This window comes from Scomber japonicus, chromosome 21, assembly GCF_027409825.1.
Source record: "Scomber japonicus isolate fScoJap1 chromosome 21, fScoJap1.pri, whole genome shotgun sequence".
Classification (NCBI taxonomy): Eukaryota; Metazoa; Chordata; class Actinopteri; order Scombriformes; family Scombridae; genus Scomber; species Scomber japonicus.
In genome coordinates this window covers 9,507,324-9,524,504 of record NC_070598.1, presented here as the reverse complement: position 1 = coordinate 9,524,504, position 17,181 = coordinate 9,507,324, and the positions used below count along the sequence as shown (strand labels likewise).

Genomic DNA, 17,181 nt, shown 5'->3' with positions numbered 1-17,181 from the left:
TCATCTAATCTAATTTGATGCCATAGTTTCAAGCTCAGCCTCATCCTCTCAGCACCATGAGTTAATGGGACTTTGACTTACTGATCTTCCAGGATGCTGTACAGTGTGAAACGTTTTCACGTCTCTGAAATGATGGAGAGAAATTGAGATGAGCAAAAAAGTCCAACAAGACCAGTATTTTCCTCTAACTGAGCCTGGTGCACATTAGATTTGTGTTTTTTTTTTCTTTTTCTTTTTTAATCAACGTCACATAGAAAATAACACTATCCCGTGTACTTCATTTTCAGCCACAGAGAAAATGGTTCTGATGACATTCAGCTCAATAAGGAAATATTTGGTATTTCGGCTCACCTCACAGTGAATGCTCAAAGCTGTGTAGAGATGAAAATCAGATACTGCAAAAATGACAGGATGGTGTGTTTGCGGGTGTTTGTTGTGGCCTTAAATCCCACAGTCCGTCACCACAAACCTTTATGAATATTAGCCACTTGTGGACTGCAACGTGCTACAACTGACATAAAAGTTTTATGTCGTATTCCTCTCACATCCAATCTGTTAAGAGATTTCTCATTAGGAATGACAATGCCAAAATCTCTTGGCACTAACATCTTAAGCATAACTGTGGATAAGTGGTTAATGTGAGGCAGCCATCGCTGACACGGGGGATCATTTGGATGATAGAAATCCCTAGAAAAACAAAACAACTGTACAGCGTATTGTATCATATAACCGTACGTACACAAGCTAAGATAGAACTCACAATATGCAGCATGTTTTTGTCCCAGAAACACTGAAAAATACATAGGCATATCTGTTGGTTTACAAAACTGCTTGTTGAACGTGTCCATCACAGGCAGCTTTGGAAAAACAAAACAAAAAATATCAGTATAGATATATTTGGGCCTCATGTACACCCCATACACACACACAAAAAAAAAAGTCTTGACACAAAGTTTCTTTTCACTGTGCCCCTCGCAAAAACGCAACTAACACTGACTGGACACACAAAGCCTACGTCTGGTCACCGGAGGGACAACTGAATGGTGATCAATGGCGGTGAAAGAGCACTCGGGACAAACAGTGCCCGTTTCTCTGTTCTTTCGCCATTTTTCTTCGCCATACATGCACCAGAACTGCCCAAAAGTTTTTTAAAGTGTGTTTCGAACTCTATCCTCGTCTGTGTGTCAGGCTCTCGTTAGGAATCCCTGTCGCTGTCGTCACCCCCATACATGTCCGCCAGTTTCTTAAACCTGGGTCCCCACTCGCTCAGGTAGTTGTAGTCCTGGTCGCCCTCGGTGGTCACCGACTCGAGTGAGCTGAGGGACTCCGCTACCGAGCCGTTGCCCTCGTAGGCGTAGGTGGCCAGGGAGTCATAAGGCGGCGCTGTGGGGTCGCTGTCGTTGTCCTGGAGCCTCTGGTTGATGAAGTCCCTCACGTCCCCGTTATTGTCCCGGGTGGGGGGAAGCACTGGCCGTCGCACCGGAGGGTAGAAGGTTTCAGGGACAATGTCCCTTCTTTGCTTGCTCTCTTCAATGGCCTCTGGGTTGCGCAGTGTACCGATATCAAAAGCCTGAGTGTCCTCCTCTCCACCCCCTTCATCGTTGTAGCTGACAACGTTGTCTCTGACATCCTCTTTGGAGATGATCAGAGGCTCCTTCTTCCTCTGTCTCCTCAGGGCAGCAAACAGCACCACGATCACTGCAGGGAGAACACAGACAAAGAGAACAAATAACAGAGTTTGGTGACTTTTGCTGTTGTTTCTCTGCTCTCTCTCTCCTTGTTCTGTAGGCCAGCGACTGTCTTTTGGGAATTGCTGATGTTGCATGAGTGTTCACTGATGTTCTGGGACTTTGTCTGACTTTGTAGAAAAGACTCAGCAACCACAAGGATGCAATATGTATTTCTCCTTCCTCAGGGCCACTGCTGTTTAAGATCACAAAGGGATGCAGTTTAAGAACACGGCAAAGTACACTGTGCACTAGAAACACAACTTGTGTAGCATTTGATGGATGGATTTGAAGCTGACCGGGTCTTTTTTGGGTTAAGTTAGACATCAGTCATGGGCAGGTCATTGACAATATGGTTATTGCAAAAAAAATAAAAGGTGCTTTAGAAAACTCAAAGGGCCTCAAGTCAGTGCTGTTGTATGTTTTTAACCTGATTTTTTTTGTCAGTCTGCAGTAATTAACATTAACTTTCACATAGGATAAATTCCCCTGAACCATTTCTGTTTTATACTGGAGATGCTTGAATATTTTTATGACTGAAGTCAAAAAGTTTGTTATATCTGCAGGAACCCAACCATATGTGAGGCAAGAATACGACCCCTGAAACATCTGCACTGTGTTAAGACTCAAAGGACAGGTAGTAATAGTGTTCCCAAAGCTAAAACAGCTGCAACACTAACAGCTAAATCACTGCTCAAAGCTGCACCGAGCAGCAGTTTTACATTAAAATGCACCTGTCTTGCCTTTTCTAAAGCACAGTGTTCTGTGCCCTGAGCTGAGATGCTGTAGGTGTTTGCTGCTTTGCTGTTCAAATCAAATTAACACATCAGCTGTGGTCACTGGCAGAATCATCCACCCACAGGAAGTAATGAATCAAATTAAGGAGTGAAATACAAAATTGCCTCTTTAACACCTGCAAGTGGCAAGCTGCCATGTTTAGAGCAGACTTAAAAGATTAACAGTTAGGGTCAAAAAATAAATACAATTTTGTTTGATTAAATTATTAGTGCTTTTCTTAAATTGTATTTCTTTTTGGGGCCAGTACTCACTGAGCAGAATGATGACACAAAGCAAGATAGCCACTAAGGCTCCCGTGCTGAGTCCCGCCCTTGCAGTCAGAGCCTCTGCGTTGCACAGCTTCATGTTTCCCTCACGGTCGCAGGTGCAGACTCTGATGGTCAGTGTGCTGGTGCTGCTTTGCATAGGGAACTCTCCATCAGAAATGACCACAGGCACATGGTAGATGCTCTTCTGTAGGCTGTTGTAGCTGTTCCTCCGTGTCAGGATCCAGGCTGTATTGTCTGAACACAACAGAATATCCAGTTACTACTAGATGCAGCAGTCGATAAACTTGGATGAATCGCTCAATAAACTTTTTCCAAAATTTGATTTGGTCTTTGAATGTGCTTTAAGTGCTGTGAAATGAAAAATTGCAGAGTATCAATAGATCACAACACGAACAGTACATCACTGGATGTGTTGGAAGCTCAACAACAGAATGTTGTGCCTCATGGGAATGAAGATTTAAGTGAATGTGATCACCACAAACACTAGCTTTATTACCTTTGTTATCACGAACAGAGAAGTTAGCCTTCCCAGCAGCCTCCTGTGCAAGACTGAAGAAGAACCGATGTCCTCCGAGTGGCTCGTCAGGATCCGTGGCGCTAACGGTTTGTATCCTCTGAAACAAGGAAAAGACAAGTGACGTAGCACGCAAAGTGAAGGTGCACAACTCAACAACTGCTATAAGCTGATTCTAATCATGTAAATTGGAGTTAAGAAGACATGCTGATGTTTAACAGTGAGTTATATTTAAACTTAAAATAGGAGTGAGCAATACGGATAAAATATTCTATTCTATGTACAATCTGTCTATCATTATAACCAATTAGATTTTCAGTTAACAGATTTTTATTTTTTTTTAATCCAGTTTATATACTGTAGATATAAACAATCAAGCAAATGTCTATTCTTGAGTATATATGCTGTAAAACATTTAATTAAAGATATCAACAGTGCATCTGGTTGTACATGTTAATGTTAACATGAGCTGCTTTGCTAAATTACCCAGCTGTACACAGTATTGTGGTTAAATGGATAGTTTGCTCTCTGGGGAGTTCATAAAGACAAATGATGAGCTACAAAGTAATAACCCTCAGTTTCCCCGACAGTAAACATTTAAAATGCTTTTAAGATGCATGCAAATATACAAAAAAGCATCCAGCACTAAATACCAACCAGTACTTCTGATATCTACCATATAACATACACTTTGTGTCAACAGTGCAGAACACATGTTGGTCAACTTGGGAGAAATGGCAGCAGTACGACAGAGAGGACAATGTTGCAAGACTCAAATGTCGTGTTTCAAGTTTTAAAGAAAATGGGATTCAAAAGTAAACTATGCAGCTGTTTCCTGTTTTTAGTGGCATCTAGTAGGGCGAATTTGGCAGTAATGGAATATGATATTTGAAAATAGGTTTTTTGTTATCTTAGAATGAGACTTATATCTACATTGGGTCCTCTTCCAAGAAGCCAGGCATGTTTCTATGGTAGCCCAGGAGGTACAAACCAAACATTCTTGAGGTGGCATTTTCACGTTTTTAGTGAGTTTGGTGGCGAGCGTAGGCTCCTCCACATGCTCGGAAGTGGAAGGGTAGGGGTAATCTTCAACCTCAACACTAGATGCCACTAAGTCCTGCACACTGCACCTTTAAGACTTATTTTGGGGATAAAATTGCTCTAAAAATGTATTTATCAACCTAAGATGTGAAGAAGCTAAATGCAAAATAAATTGCTCCCTAGATGTGTTTAATAAGTAAGTAATACCACATCCATCTAGCACTCGTACTAGCTCAAAGCACAGATTTACAAACTCCCTCTGTGGTCTGCTAATTACATGCTTTACTGGACGCGTATACATAATACTAATAGGGAGTCGAGATGAAACCATGACTACGGCTTTGTGTTTGGTCATACCAACCTGATTAGCCTTCGCGTTCTCACACACGAACGTCTCGTAATTGGTAGCAAATGTCGGAGCGTTGTCGTTGACGTCCAGGACTCGGATGTAAACCGGCACACGGCTGGTATGTCGCGGATTGTCTAAGAAACACAGAGGTAGACACAGTAAATTCACACTAATATTCTTTTTTAAGACTGTGCATATCAAACATAGTACATGTGCAGTGTGTGTGTGAGTGGATTTTGCCGGTTTCCATGCAAGAATTGTGTGATTAAGATAGTGACATGATTCTGAACAATAAGTTCGAAGCAAATCAGGATTAAATTGTCAAGTAAAAGTTGCTATTCAAACAATGGTCAGGTAAAACAAAAACGTGGGAGGTGGTAGGTGGTAGGAATTACATTATAAATGTTTCATATTTATGGCGCAACACATTTTAAACCTTCACCCCTAACAAGAAAGAAACAAAACAAAACAGAAAAGTAGAAGCAAGTGAAATGAATTTAACACTTTCTGTTAAAAACAGACTCTCAGACCGACAGAGCGGTGAGTATGGTATGGCTGTTTATTGTTGCATTGATGAAATCAGTGCAGTGAAAGAGTATATTACTGTGAATTCACAAAGAAAACTGGTTAAATATGAGTTTGCAATAACAGCTAACACCATTAACAGCAAATTAAAACAGGTGTAGATGAGCAAACATCAGCTACCAGCCAACACTGGGTGAACTGGCTGCAGCTGCCTCTAGTACTCTTCAAAACCCTCTTTTTTTTCACTTCAGCAAACAACATTTAGAGGTTAGTATCAATCCCAAAAATCCAATTTGGCTGGCAGAAGAGGAGGAACAGAAATGTCTGCTTCTCATCCTGCCGCTGCTGCTGCACTTACTGAACTCAGAGGCGATGACGGAGATGTTGTGCCAGGCGTTCTCTTCTCTGTCCAGCTCCCTGAGGATGAACACTGACCCGTTGCCGGCATGGATGTTGAACACTCTGTCCATGTCTGTGCGCCGATCAATAGAGTACCTGCAAAAAACCACACAGAGGAAACAGCTTCTAAAAGTGTACACTCCACAGGCTGTGTGTGTGGTGGTGTGTTTTGTTTCCTGAGTGAAGGAAACAGGGTAAAGTCAAATTTACAGAGCTTCTCAGGTGTGAAGTGTTCACATTTGCAGGTGAGTTTTTGGTTAAATTGTTATTCAGCATGATTAGCAAGGTTTCAGCGGGTGGGAGGTATTCAAAACATGTCTAATTTCAGTTGCTGCAACTTTGTCAAAACATGATAGACTTGTCTGCGCTCTGTGACATTATTTCCTTTCTTTGTTATTCACACCACACAAGGAATACATTAAGAAAAAGATTACTTTTTTTTTCATTTATCCATGCAGCAGTTTGCCCTCAGAAGAAACACCAGCGTTGTTGAAGAGTTTTTTTTTTTTATCAGCCTGAATGAAACAAAGTAAAGGACTCAATAAACGCAACTCAAAAAATTCCAAACATTCTCAGAATCACGTTGTTGCTTTAAAGGGTCATAAATAAAATAAAATAATAAAATAACATTTTTTTCTCAATTACCCTTTTTGTTATCTAACCGAGCAGATTGCTTCATGGTTACGTACCCACACAATGAGGCTGCAGAAAATATGAAAAAACAAACTTTTTGAAAACTCAACTACACAAAACAACGTCTTGGTAACTCTGGGTAATCCACAGACCTACATGTCAACAGGTTTTAAAGACTATTTATTTTGTATAAAGTACTTTGTGTAAAAACTGTTGACAATGAGGTGTGCAGGTTATCCAGACTTGCTAGGAAATTGTTTCTAGAAGGACAAGTTGCTTTTGAGGTTTTTTTTCATCTCCATTGGACTGGCAGCAGAAGTCTAAGAGACAGATATCTTTCAGAAAGAAAAACACAATGTATGGTTAGCCACAACCGGAGATAATTGTAAAACTATGATTTTCTTTTGTGTGATTTTTTGAGAGTTGAACCTTTTAACAATTGTGTGTTACAGTCTTCTTTGAAACTAAGAATTGATGGATTTAAGTGTTTGCAGTCCCACTCAAACACACACAGACTTACACAAGCCAACAGGTTATTCAGTCGTGTTGTTTTTCTCTGCTTCCTAGACTACTGTGATACATCAGTGTGATTAATGGAGTAGCAGGCATCAGGAGGGCTAGCGTAAGAGAAAGGAGACCCCCGAGGGGAGACTATGAACCGGGGCTCTCAATGCACCGCTGCACTACTCCTCTCTCTCTCTCTCTCTCTCTACGCAGATCCTCCCTCCCCAGCTCCACCTCTCCTTCTCCACCCCCTTGCTGCTGCTTCGCCTGCATCAACCATTTTAGTGTCTTTATCTAAACACTCCCTCCTAATCTCCGCCTGCTTCTCCACCACCTCACCGGTCAGACAGTAACTCTAACCTCGTTAAATCTGCGTCGGCCGTGGGCTTTACTAATTGCTTTTCTAATATTTCCAATAATTCAGCTGGCTGGGCCGAACCCTTCCTCTGATTAATGACAGAGAGATAACTGCTCCTCGTCCTGACCGAGCATCCAAAGTGCTGCTCTCAGCAGGCAGGCAGCTGGCTGGATGGGAGGCCAGGCAGAAGGACATGGAGGGTTACAGAAATGTTAGTGATCAGCGGGTTGGGACATATTTCCTCTTTCCCCTCTACAGAGACGACATGACCGGCCAGCCTGCCACAGCATTTTCTAAAGACATTCTTCAAGAACAAGAGTCTGTGTAAGTATTGATTTGGGATTTGCAGGTCAAAAGACATCTAGTTTGACGTGACTTCATTGTAGATAAAAGTTTTCTAAGACGTGTAGGTTACTTACAAGTGTTGTTTTAAGAGAATTTAATTATATGGTCATTAAAACGCTGTTGAAAGCAGTTTTATGAGGGCTAATAAAACTAATTTAGCCCCAAGTTGACAAAACACCTCACCTCCATACCAAGTTTCATTTGGCAGCTATTTTGGAGCTTTTGATCATAATACATGATCATTATCACTTTGCCATTTTTCATGGAACACACATGTTCAAATATTCAAATTTTCTGAGCATGTTACAGATTTTACACCTGCACTAAACTTTTTGGCCACTTGGGGGCAGCAGAAACAAGTTTTGAACACAAATGACATATTGTCACTTTTCGTGTAAAATGTTGATCTTGTTGGTGATTTTTATAAATCCAGCAGTTGTGGAGTGACATTATCATTCATTTGGAGTCCTTTTTCTGTCCACCTTGTGAATGTAAGTTTTTTTATTCTGCTTTGTTTTTGCTTTCTACCAACTCCTGAGAGAAAAATCTGTCTCTATAGAGGCTAAATGCTCCACTATGTTCACCAGCTAGTCTACAGCTGACTGTGGCTGTTGTTTGGTGCTCAACAGGAAGTGTACATTAAGTTTTCTGTTGAAAATAACACTTAATAGCGCTGAGAGTGGACAGCTAAACAATGAGCCAAAAGTTTCTTTAAAGCTCTAAAAAGTTGAGGGGAGCTGCAGAGTGTGATAATTCTCTGTAGGTTCATCACTTCAAACCTACATTACATACATTACATACTGTCTTTTGATACTTTTTTAAGTATTTAAATATTGATTATAGCTGCATGAATGTCTAAACCTGAGGATAAATTATATTTTGAACACAATTAAATCTCTAGAAAGTTTTATTTTTCACACCAAAATATAAAGCGCCCTTGGCAAGCTGAAGACCCAAAGCATCATTTAGACGACTGCAGCAGTAAAATGCTTAATTGAAACTGGGATTAATAAAATTCTCTAAGAGTTAACAGCTTAAAATATGCTGGCCCATCACGCCAGCAGCAGGGCAACTTTAGGATAGACTTGTGACTGCAAAATGAATAAATATATTGAAAACGTGAAAAGAGAAACGTTTTCAGACTAGTGGCTTGAATATTGTCTTGCATTCAGGTTTCGACTGACTCGGATATCAGGTGAACTTCCATCTTGACATTGAGTGATTAGCTAACCTATGATGTGAAATAGGTCGTTATGGTCCTGCTAAATCAGCTAAATCCTTGTCATGCTCAACATTGCTTACTAACTTCTATGTGTGCATGTTTTCATGTTTAAATGTGCACGTGTCTGCGTGTGTCGTGGCGAGCAGTACAAGCTAATAAAGATAACCATCTCAGAGTCTTCCTCATGCCAGGCAGCCCCCGGGCTTTCCGGGCCCTCCTCTTCCACTGTGCAGCTTTAAATGCCACGGGGTAGCTACCTCATTGATGATGGGTGATAAAAGAGAATGATATCATATTTGACACCTGCAATAAAGTGGTGGAACTTCAACCTTGAGAGCCAACTCCCTTAGTGCACCATAAAAATGAAAAAGTCTTTCAGACTGAGCCGAAGTGCAGCCTCACACCTCACTGCCATTACTCCCATTTAATAAAATACTTGCATAATTTTGTATCTCTAAGAACTAAGTTGTGTAAGTGAACTTTAGTCATGTTTTTCAGTGTTGCAGATTGGCAGAATTTGGTATTTCTAACAGAACAATGCCAAGGTCACGTAATGCATTTCAAAGTTGTGTTTATGTCATATTTCCAATAAAAACTAAAGACAAAGCTCCACTTTCATATGAAAGTTAATATTTAAATAGTTTACACATATATATATATATATATATATATATATATACATATATATATATATATATATTTATACATATATTACTTGAGTAACAAATGTAATAGGTTATACAAATGTACAAATGCATAAACCACTGGTCAAAAGGTAACATTTTTCTGTAACTTTACTAACAAAGGTAAGTGATTAAGAAGCATAACCACTCTTTCAACATCTATGATTAAATATTCTAAAAACATGGTTACAAACTATTTCTTTCTGGAGCTGTCAGCCATATTCCACAGCCTTTTTCATTACTATTAGATACAGCTGAACGTTCCAGAGAAAGCAAGTCAGTGAACCTTAAGAACATTTTATTACAGAACCTTCCCTCTAAAATTTTATAATAGAGTTTTATTATAACCACATTTCATACTGTGCGTACAATGTAGAAGGGTAGAAGATCTTTTAAATTGGCGGTCTATGAATTTATACAGTTGTGGTTTAAGACATGAAAAAGTCATATCTTAAAACTGAACATCACATCAAAGTTAAATTATGTTTATATGTATGTAGGTGTCATTTCACCATTTTATCAAATTAATTTATTGATTCTGTCATTACAGCATCTAAAATCAAAGATTATTTGTGTGTGAATTACTTCCAAAGATCACAATGTTTGGTATTTAGCTGTCTTGGCTGGTGCATGTGGCTCTCTGATGTCTAAGGCAGGTATTCTAATAAATTAATAGTTTAAAAAAGACTATATAACGCAATACAGGCACTGTAATTAAACTTAAATCTGTGCTGTATGTGATATTTAATAACTGGGCAGTTGAGATGTATTGGGGCTCAGTACCTGACAGGACTGTGTTTGATGTCAGGATCAGACGCACTGACGGAGCCAATGATAGTGTTCCTGGCTGCATCTTCTTTGACCTCCATGACGTAGCTGCCACGCTCGAACACCGGCGGCTCGTCCACGTCCTCCACGGTGATCTTGATGACGGCCTCGTCCCTGAAGGGGCCCATGGAGAAGAAGCGTGGGTTGATGTGGACATTTTCCACCTGAACCCGCAGAGTGTACTGCTGCTTCCGCTCATAGTCCAGAGGCTGGAAGACAGAGAGGGAACATGTATGAAGAAGCTGCGCTGTAACTTAACATGCTTCTCTGTTTTCTTAAATGTGACTTTTACTCTGACTTTCTGTTTGGCTCTGTTCGTAATAGTAGCAATATTTACTTTTAAACATTCATTTGTATGCAGCAACATGTTCAACTGTTGATTCTGGGAAAACTAATCTCCATTCAAAGCATCCTGCCACATTTAATTTCAGGTCAGATTGGGATTTTATTCATTAAACTGACAATCTTTTTCCAGAGCGTCTTCTAATGAGCATGTTCAAGGACACTAACAAGACTGTTGATGGACAAACACGGGCTGCTGCACAGATCAGGCCTGCACTGTTTTGGACATGCAAAGGCCTTTCTCTAACTGCTGCCACACATTGAATAATGTGACTGATGTGGCATTTCTGCTGGAAAACATGTCGTGACAACAAGAAAAACACATTTCTTATGAGGATTTTCAGTCCAATGAGGTTCGAAGTTTATAAATGTGGCAAATATTGCATGTTTCTAGAAACTGTTTTCCATTTTCCATTCATTTCCTTCTAATACTGAGTGTTGAACTAATTGAGTATTAATGCTTATTCAGTCAGGAACACTCTTGTCATAGATTAAACCATTTATTGTAACAAATGGTGATACAGTTTATTTGGCATTGAAGGTTCCACTCTAAGATGCTCCCTGGATTAGCCAGCAACATGCTGAGCTAAAAACAGGGAGTGCAATGCAAGACCCCCTTGGGCCAAAAGTAAGACATGAGTTGTAGATTGACCCTAGAGCCACGATGACCCTGACCCTGAACCAGAAGGTGTAGGCAAGCTTTGCCAGCAGCAATGTGAGCAATGGTTAAGCTAGAACAGTGTAGATGGGAGTAATATTTAAAATGGACCACCTTGTGGTGAGAATGGCTGTGATTGGTGTGTGACTGATAAAGTGTGCTGATTCAATCAGTGGCTGTCAGCTGATTACAGCTGGGGTGTATGACTTCCGTACCCTGCATGAACTAACGCCTTGCTTCATATAGTACACATACTATGCACATGAAGAATCCTACTTCAGTAAAAGTATATCAGTATTAGCAGCTAAATGTAAGTACTAAAGTAAAAAGTACTCATACATTCAGGCTGTGACTCATATTGAATAAATTTAACATAAGTATATTATCAATACTGATGAGTCACTGCATAAGTGTGTAGCAAGCAGGAAAGGAAACAGTTCTGCCTGATGAATATTTCAGGACTTTCCTTTTATCATTGAATTTTGTTAAATATTGGAAGGTTTTACCTCTTTAGGCCTCAAACAGTTATTAAATGTCTCTTTAGGGTAACTGTTAACAAACATGAGCAACAAATACACAGGTTTTTTTCTAAGGGGCCAAAAGCTAAAAAATATGGGAACAACTAGTTTCAAAAACAAAAAAAAACTGATAAGTAACTTGTAACTTAGGCCATAGGATTGTACTTTGTTACATTCCACCTCCTCCTTCTTCTTCTCTTTCAATCACCTTCTTGGATATATGTGTTTTACAACTTATTTTCCTGATGCCTGCCACGCTCTGCAGCTCAATGAGACAATCAATCAAAGCTGTCTGCGGGTGTTCGCTGGGTAACATCGGTTCATTTGGTTTGTTTGTTGTTTTTTAGGTTAAATGAGGAGATCAGTATATCAGATTAGTGTCAAAGCAACAGAGAGAATTTGGAGTTTGGAGCCAAGGGTAAGACTTTAGTGTGATGTTTCATTTGGCTGAATGATGAAAAAAAACATCAGCTTTTTGAAATTTAATCAAGGTTGTACACATTTCTAAAATGAAATCTTTTAATTAAAGGGAAAAAATATTTAAACTAAATATAACATACAGACACTACTTCAAGGTTAATGCTTTAGATATTTATTTCACATTGAATGGGTAACACTCATAAAGATATAAGTGTAGCTAGTTAAACTACAAGTGGGTATTGGACACCCCTAAAGATTTAATAAAAAAAAATGTTTTTTTTAAATTCACAGTTGGCTTTGTTTTATGGTCTTTTCTTCACAGTAAATAAGACTACACTGTATTTATACTGCAGTTTTTCTGTTGCTATACAGGTTTTCATTTTACCCAATTTTAGTTTAAATGGAGGCAGCTTTGTTATTTTTCATGTATGATCCCCTATAATCCTGCCTCTACTGTACACCGCTCTACCAACCTACAATTCATGGACAACCTAAATAAACTTGATTGCCTTCGTTCAAAGAGGGAATGCTTTGGACCTGTCATTTCAATGCAATATCATGAATTAACCAATTCACTTGAATTTTGACATGAACGAGTAGCGATTCAGATGAACTTTCAAAACGTGCGTGTTGACTCAGACATCGGGGATGTGACATGATTAACGCTGAAGTTAAGTTTTGTTTGACTGTATTTGACTTTTGACACATTTGCAGAAGCAGGCAGTCTGTTTGCAATAATGATAGCTGAGGTTAGTTACAGCGAGCTAAGTTAACAGCTAAAGCAGACTTCATGTAACACAGCATTGAAACAAGTTTATTGGCTGCAATTTACAATGTATGCATTTCAATTGTGTGACAATGTCCTCTTTGATTGGATTAAAATGTTAATATTCTTCCTGTTCTACGTTTGCCTGCTTCTTTTTACTTAATGCCTTACAGTGGACAGGAATGATTGAAACATCTTTTTACCGTAACTGTAGCAATGTAGAGGCTTTTTTGAGGATACAGTGATTTGCGACTTTAAAAGAATGTGGGAGGAGGATAAAGTGGAGGGGGTGCAATGGCCCCTCGAACCCCCTACTTGCGGTGCCCTTGTTGGCAGCATGTTTCTGCTTTTATGTTCTTTCTCTCAACTTTTTTTGAAGTTGTAGCCACTGAAGGTATCCCCGTTATTGATAGAAATAATTGGGCAGTGGTGTATTTTAATGAATGTGCGCCCAGCACTGAGCAGGAGCAGCTGAATCATAGTGAGCTTCCTTGCAGGTTGCCTATTGTACATATGAAAGGATGCCGGGGTCCGTGATCGTTGGAAACAGCCAATGAAAGCTTGAAAAATCCAGATGGAACGCGGTATTTTCTGAAGCCATGAATAATAACATAATATGAGTCATTGATTTTCACCGTTTCGTGTTGAGGCGGAGGGGGGGACTGCACGTCAACGGGAGGAATATGTGGCTTTGAAGGACCGGTACAAGCAGAGATGGGACACACTCCCACTTGACAAGCCCATTTAATTAGTAGGTTCAGAATTAGGGCATGCTCACTCCCCACACACACTCTGCCCGCACACCACATCCACTACAGCACTGCCGCAGCTACAAAAGGCAATTATGTCATCTTCCACTTAATGATGGCATGATGGAAGCGATCGATCGAAGGCTGCAGAGAGGGCGCTTGATAAGGCAACTGCCAGATTCTGTTGAATACATCAGAAACACACCACAACACACTGCTGAAGGCTGCGATCCATACTGAGCATCCATGTTTCTGCTTTCTCTCAGCTGAGAGGAAGAATTAATCTCACTCAAAACACATGAACATGGAGTGTGGGCAAGTGTAAGTTGAGATCTAATAATTACTGTCCATCCTCTCGGTGTCAGAGTGTACAGAAATAAAGTTTCTTTTGCTTTTTTTGTTTACTGACTGTGGTTCATTGTGTTGTGTCTTCCTGTTTGGCAAACTAAAGACTGATGCTCAGAAGGGTGTAGGTTTGGTGGAGACAAACTAAAGTCAAGGGTTATGCAATTTCCTGCATTTATTTATTCACAAGTGATGGATTCTTCACTCCCACAAAATGGAGTTGCACTGTACATTATTTATCCATAAAGCTCTGCTGCACAGACTGCCTCGCTATCTGTGCTCTCATTGTGTTAGGTCAGAGGATATTTTAACTAGATCTGTGCTCTGTGTTCAAACACAACTTGGAAAAACTGATTTTAAATAATATGCTTTTCACAAATGGAATGACTTACAAAGAGCTTTGAAATTTCAATCTCTAATTAATTTTGAGGGTTTTACAAATATTATACTCACCCACTTTAAATGCTACTTGTATTTTTTTTAAGGTATAACCACTATTCTGTATTTGAATTTCAGTTTTTCTCCATGCTCATACAATTGATGAACATTTAGTCCTTAAATAAAAGATTAATTACATCAATACATTGACATCAATCTAAGAAATGAATAATACATTCTGCTGCTTTTGTTAAATGTACTTTATATAATGATATTTTAGGTACCATATTTGCGTATTTACTATAGTAAAGGGGCACTGTCATTTGCTGTCTTATCTTTGTTTGTTGCTCAGTCCTAGTGTATTTTTATACAATCAGCCAGACCCTAGTGACCTCAGAGAGTTACGGCAGCATGACGGGCAAAAATGAGGGGCAGTTTGAAAGCACTTTATTTTGCTGTGATGCTTCTTGTTGGCATGACAGTGGAATAAGAATAGAAAAGGCATAGCTGCATTTTCCTTGCTGCTTAATCAAACTGAAAGTACAATAGTGTGAGTGTCTGTTTCCTAACAATGGGATTTTTAAAAGGTGAGGGTGACATGTCTCCACCGTCACCATTCCCAGTGGAAATTACGTCCATTGCTCATCCAGCCCCCACATCACCCCTCATAGAGAGTCTCTGACCTTCCTCAGCATGATGACGCCGTCCTGAGTGCTCCGATTGGTGCTGATATCAAACATGCTGGGACCGTCGCTCCCAGTGATCCTGTAGTCCATCTCCGCATTCTCTTCAATGTCTGCGTCCATGGCCCGGATCACTCCCACCACAGACCCCAGCTCGTTGGTCTCGGGCACCCTGAACTCGTAGAGAGCTAAAGAGAGGAAGAATGTTATCTCTGTGATTTTGGTGGTCACATAAAAAGAAGAATTGGTCAATCAGGGCGACAATGTCAAGATGTTCTGTAAAGGAAAGAAAGAACTAGCTGGAGACGGAAAAGCTCAGGAGTGTAAGTGAGTCAGAGATTGAGTGTGTGAGCTGGGCCATGGCAACAGAGGTCATGGTTGCTATTTCTTTTCCCTGTCCATTTCTATTTTTTTCCTCTAAAAGATGCAATTCATTTACAAGATGAATCACAGCTTTTAAGATTTTCATAATCTACAAGAATATGCCTGAAAATGCACCCAAATAATAACTTTACAAGAAAATCAGAAGGTAGACCAGCTAGAAAAACACCACAAGGCTTGACATCTAAGGGGCCACATAACCTGAGCACTTATTATGACCCTATTAGTAAAAAAAAGAATGGAAGCAGGTGAGTCAGAGAGCAAGAATACAAGAGAGCAGGTCAGGGAGAGAGTGAGTCAGAGCCAATCATAGAGCAGCAATATAAGAGCCAGCCAGGGAGGGAGTGCATGTGTGAAAAGGAAAAAACTGAGTGGGAGATTTAGTGCTGCAACATTTGTAGATCAGCTGTGGAGCAGACATTTCATATGTGGTAAAACATATTTCATCTCCAAAACAGACATTTGGCCTTTCACGGAAGTTGCTACAAGCGGTATTGACTCACTCTCCTACTCCGAAGTTCAGGATGTAACATAAATTCTGGGCCAATTTGCTCAACATAAACTAATTGCTTCTCCCTCGTCTTATTTTTTGTAAGATGATGTCCTGGTTTGAGGCGGATAAATTGATGGCTGCCTGTCGGCCGCGGCGGCCCCGGCTGCATCTTCTATGCTTAAATAAATAGCTGGACTGCAGGAGGGGAGCGGACGTGATATACACACAGCCTGCGGAGACAAACAGCACTGACACACTAATAAAACATGCTGACATTGTTTTGGCAACGCCTGAGTCGGCAGGTCTCCGTGACGCTGACACTTGCCTCCATACACACACACACACAAACACACACACGCAGACACACACTATGAGCGACACACCACAGAAGGCTTCCCTAAGCTAACAGGTATTTAGCATTGGGTGAAAAAGAAGAGGCATCACTCCGGCAGACAATAATGATATCACTTCCAGACACTCTACCTCCTCTGGGTGTCCCATTACAATATCTCTTCCTCTTTCTCCCTCTCTCAATCTTCCCCTCTGTCTGTCTCTCCCCTCCCTCCATCACTGTCTTTCTGTCCTCACTCTTCCTCTTTCTTCCTCTATCTTCCCCTCCTGTCACCTCCTCCATCCCTGTCGTATCCATCTCCCTCCCTCCTCTCACTGTTCATTCATTGGCGGAGGGGCTGAGATGACAGCATCTGTCTCCCTTCACCCAATCTCCCCCTCTAAGAGAGAGAGAGAGAGAGAGAGAGAGAGAGAGAGAGAGAGAGAGAGAGAGACGAGAGGGAAGGAGTGATAAATGGTATGTGTGTGGGGGTGGGGGGGGTGTAGTGGGAGCACTACTGCGGTCGCGTGTATGCCTTGCGTCCACGGCTGTGTGCATACATCGCTTGCAGTACAGTTAGCACTTTGCTGTTACTGAGTGGAAACACGACGGCACCAGTAATCTGTCAATCTGATCTGGCTGCCTTCGCCGCTCGCCAGATGCAAGAGAGGAAGTGAGATGGGCAGGGGAGCCAGGGGAGGGGGGGATGAGAGAAGAAAGGGAGACAATGTGTGAGACTGAAAGAGAGTAGGAAGGCAGTAGAAAGGAAGGATTGATGATTGATGAGTGAGAGGGTAACAAAAAGAGGAAAAAAATGCACCAAGGACAGTTAGAGCACTAAATTGAGAACATTGGTTTTATGGAGTAAAAGGCAGCAGAAGAAAGACTTAATAGCAGCAGATAGACAAAGAGAGAGGAAGAG

At 40.6% G+C, this 17,181-nt stretch overlaps 1 protein-coding gene across 1 annotated transcript in view; it reads right to left on the bottom strand.

The window, feature by feature from the left end:
* Positions 1 to 1,183: 1,183 nt before the first annotated feature.
* The window catches only part of LOC128382854 (cadherin-6-like), a 35,105-nt gene continuing 19,107 nt past the window's right edge, over positions 1,184 to 17,181 (bottom strand). The window contains exons 5-11 of the mRNA XM_053342850.1: positions 15,055 to 15,242; positions 10,151 to 10,404; positions 5,582 to 5,718; positions 4,711 to 4,832; positions 3,291 to 3,408; positions 2,777 to 3,028; positions 1,184 to 1,698 (exon numbers count right to left, since the gene is read on the bottom strand). Coding sequence (XP_053198825.1) covers positions 1,196 to 1,698; positions 2,777 to 3,028; positions 3,291 to 3,408; positions 4,711 to 4,832; positions 5,582 to 5,718; positions 10,151 to 10,404; positions 15,055 to 15,242 — 1,574 coding nt within the window. The 3' untranslated portion in view covers positions 1,184 to 1,195. The remainder of the gene's footprint in view (positions 1,699 to 2,776; positions 3,029 to 3,290; positions 3,409 to 4,710; positions 4,833 to 5,581; positions 5,719 to 10,150; positions 10,405 to 15,054; positions 15,243 to 17,181) is intronic.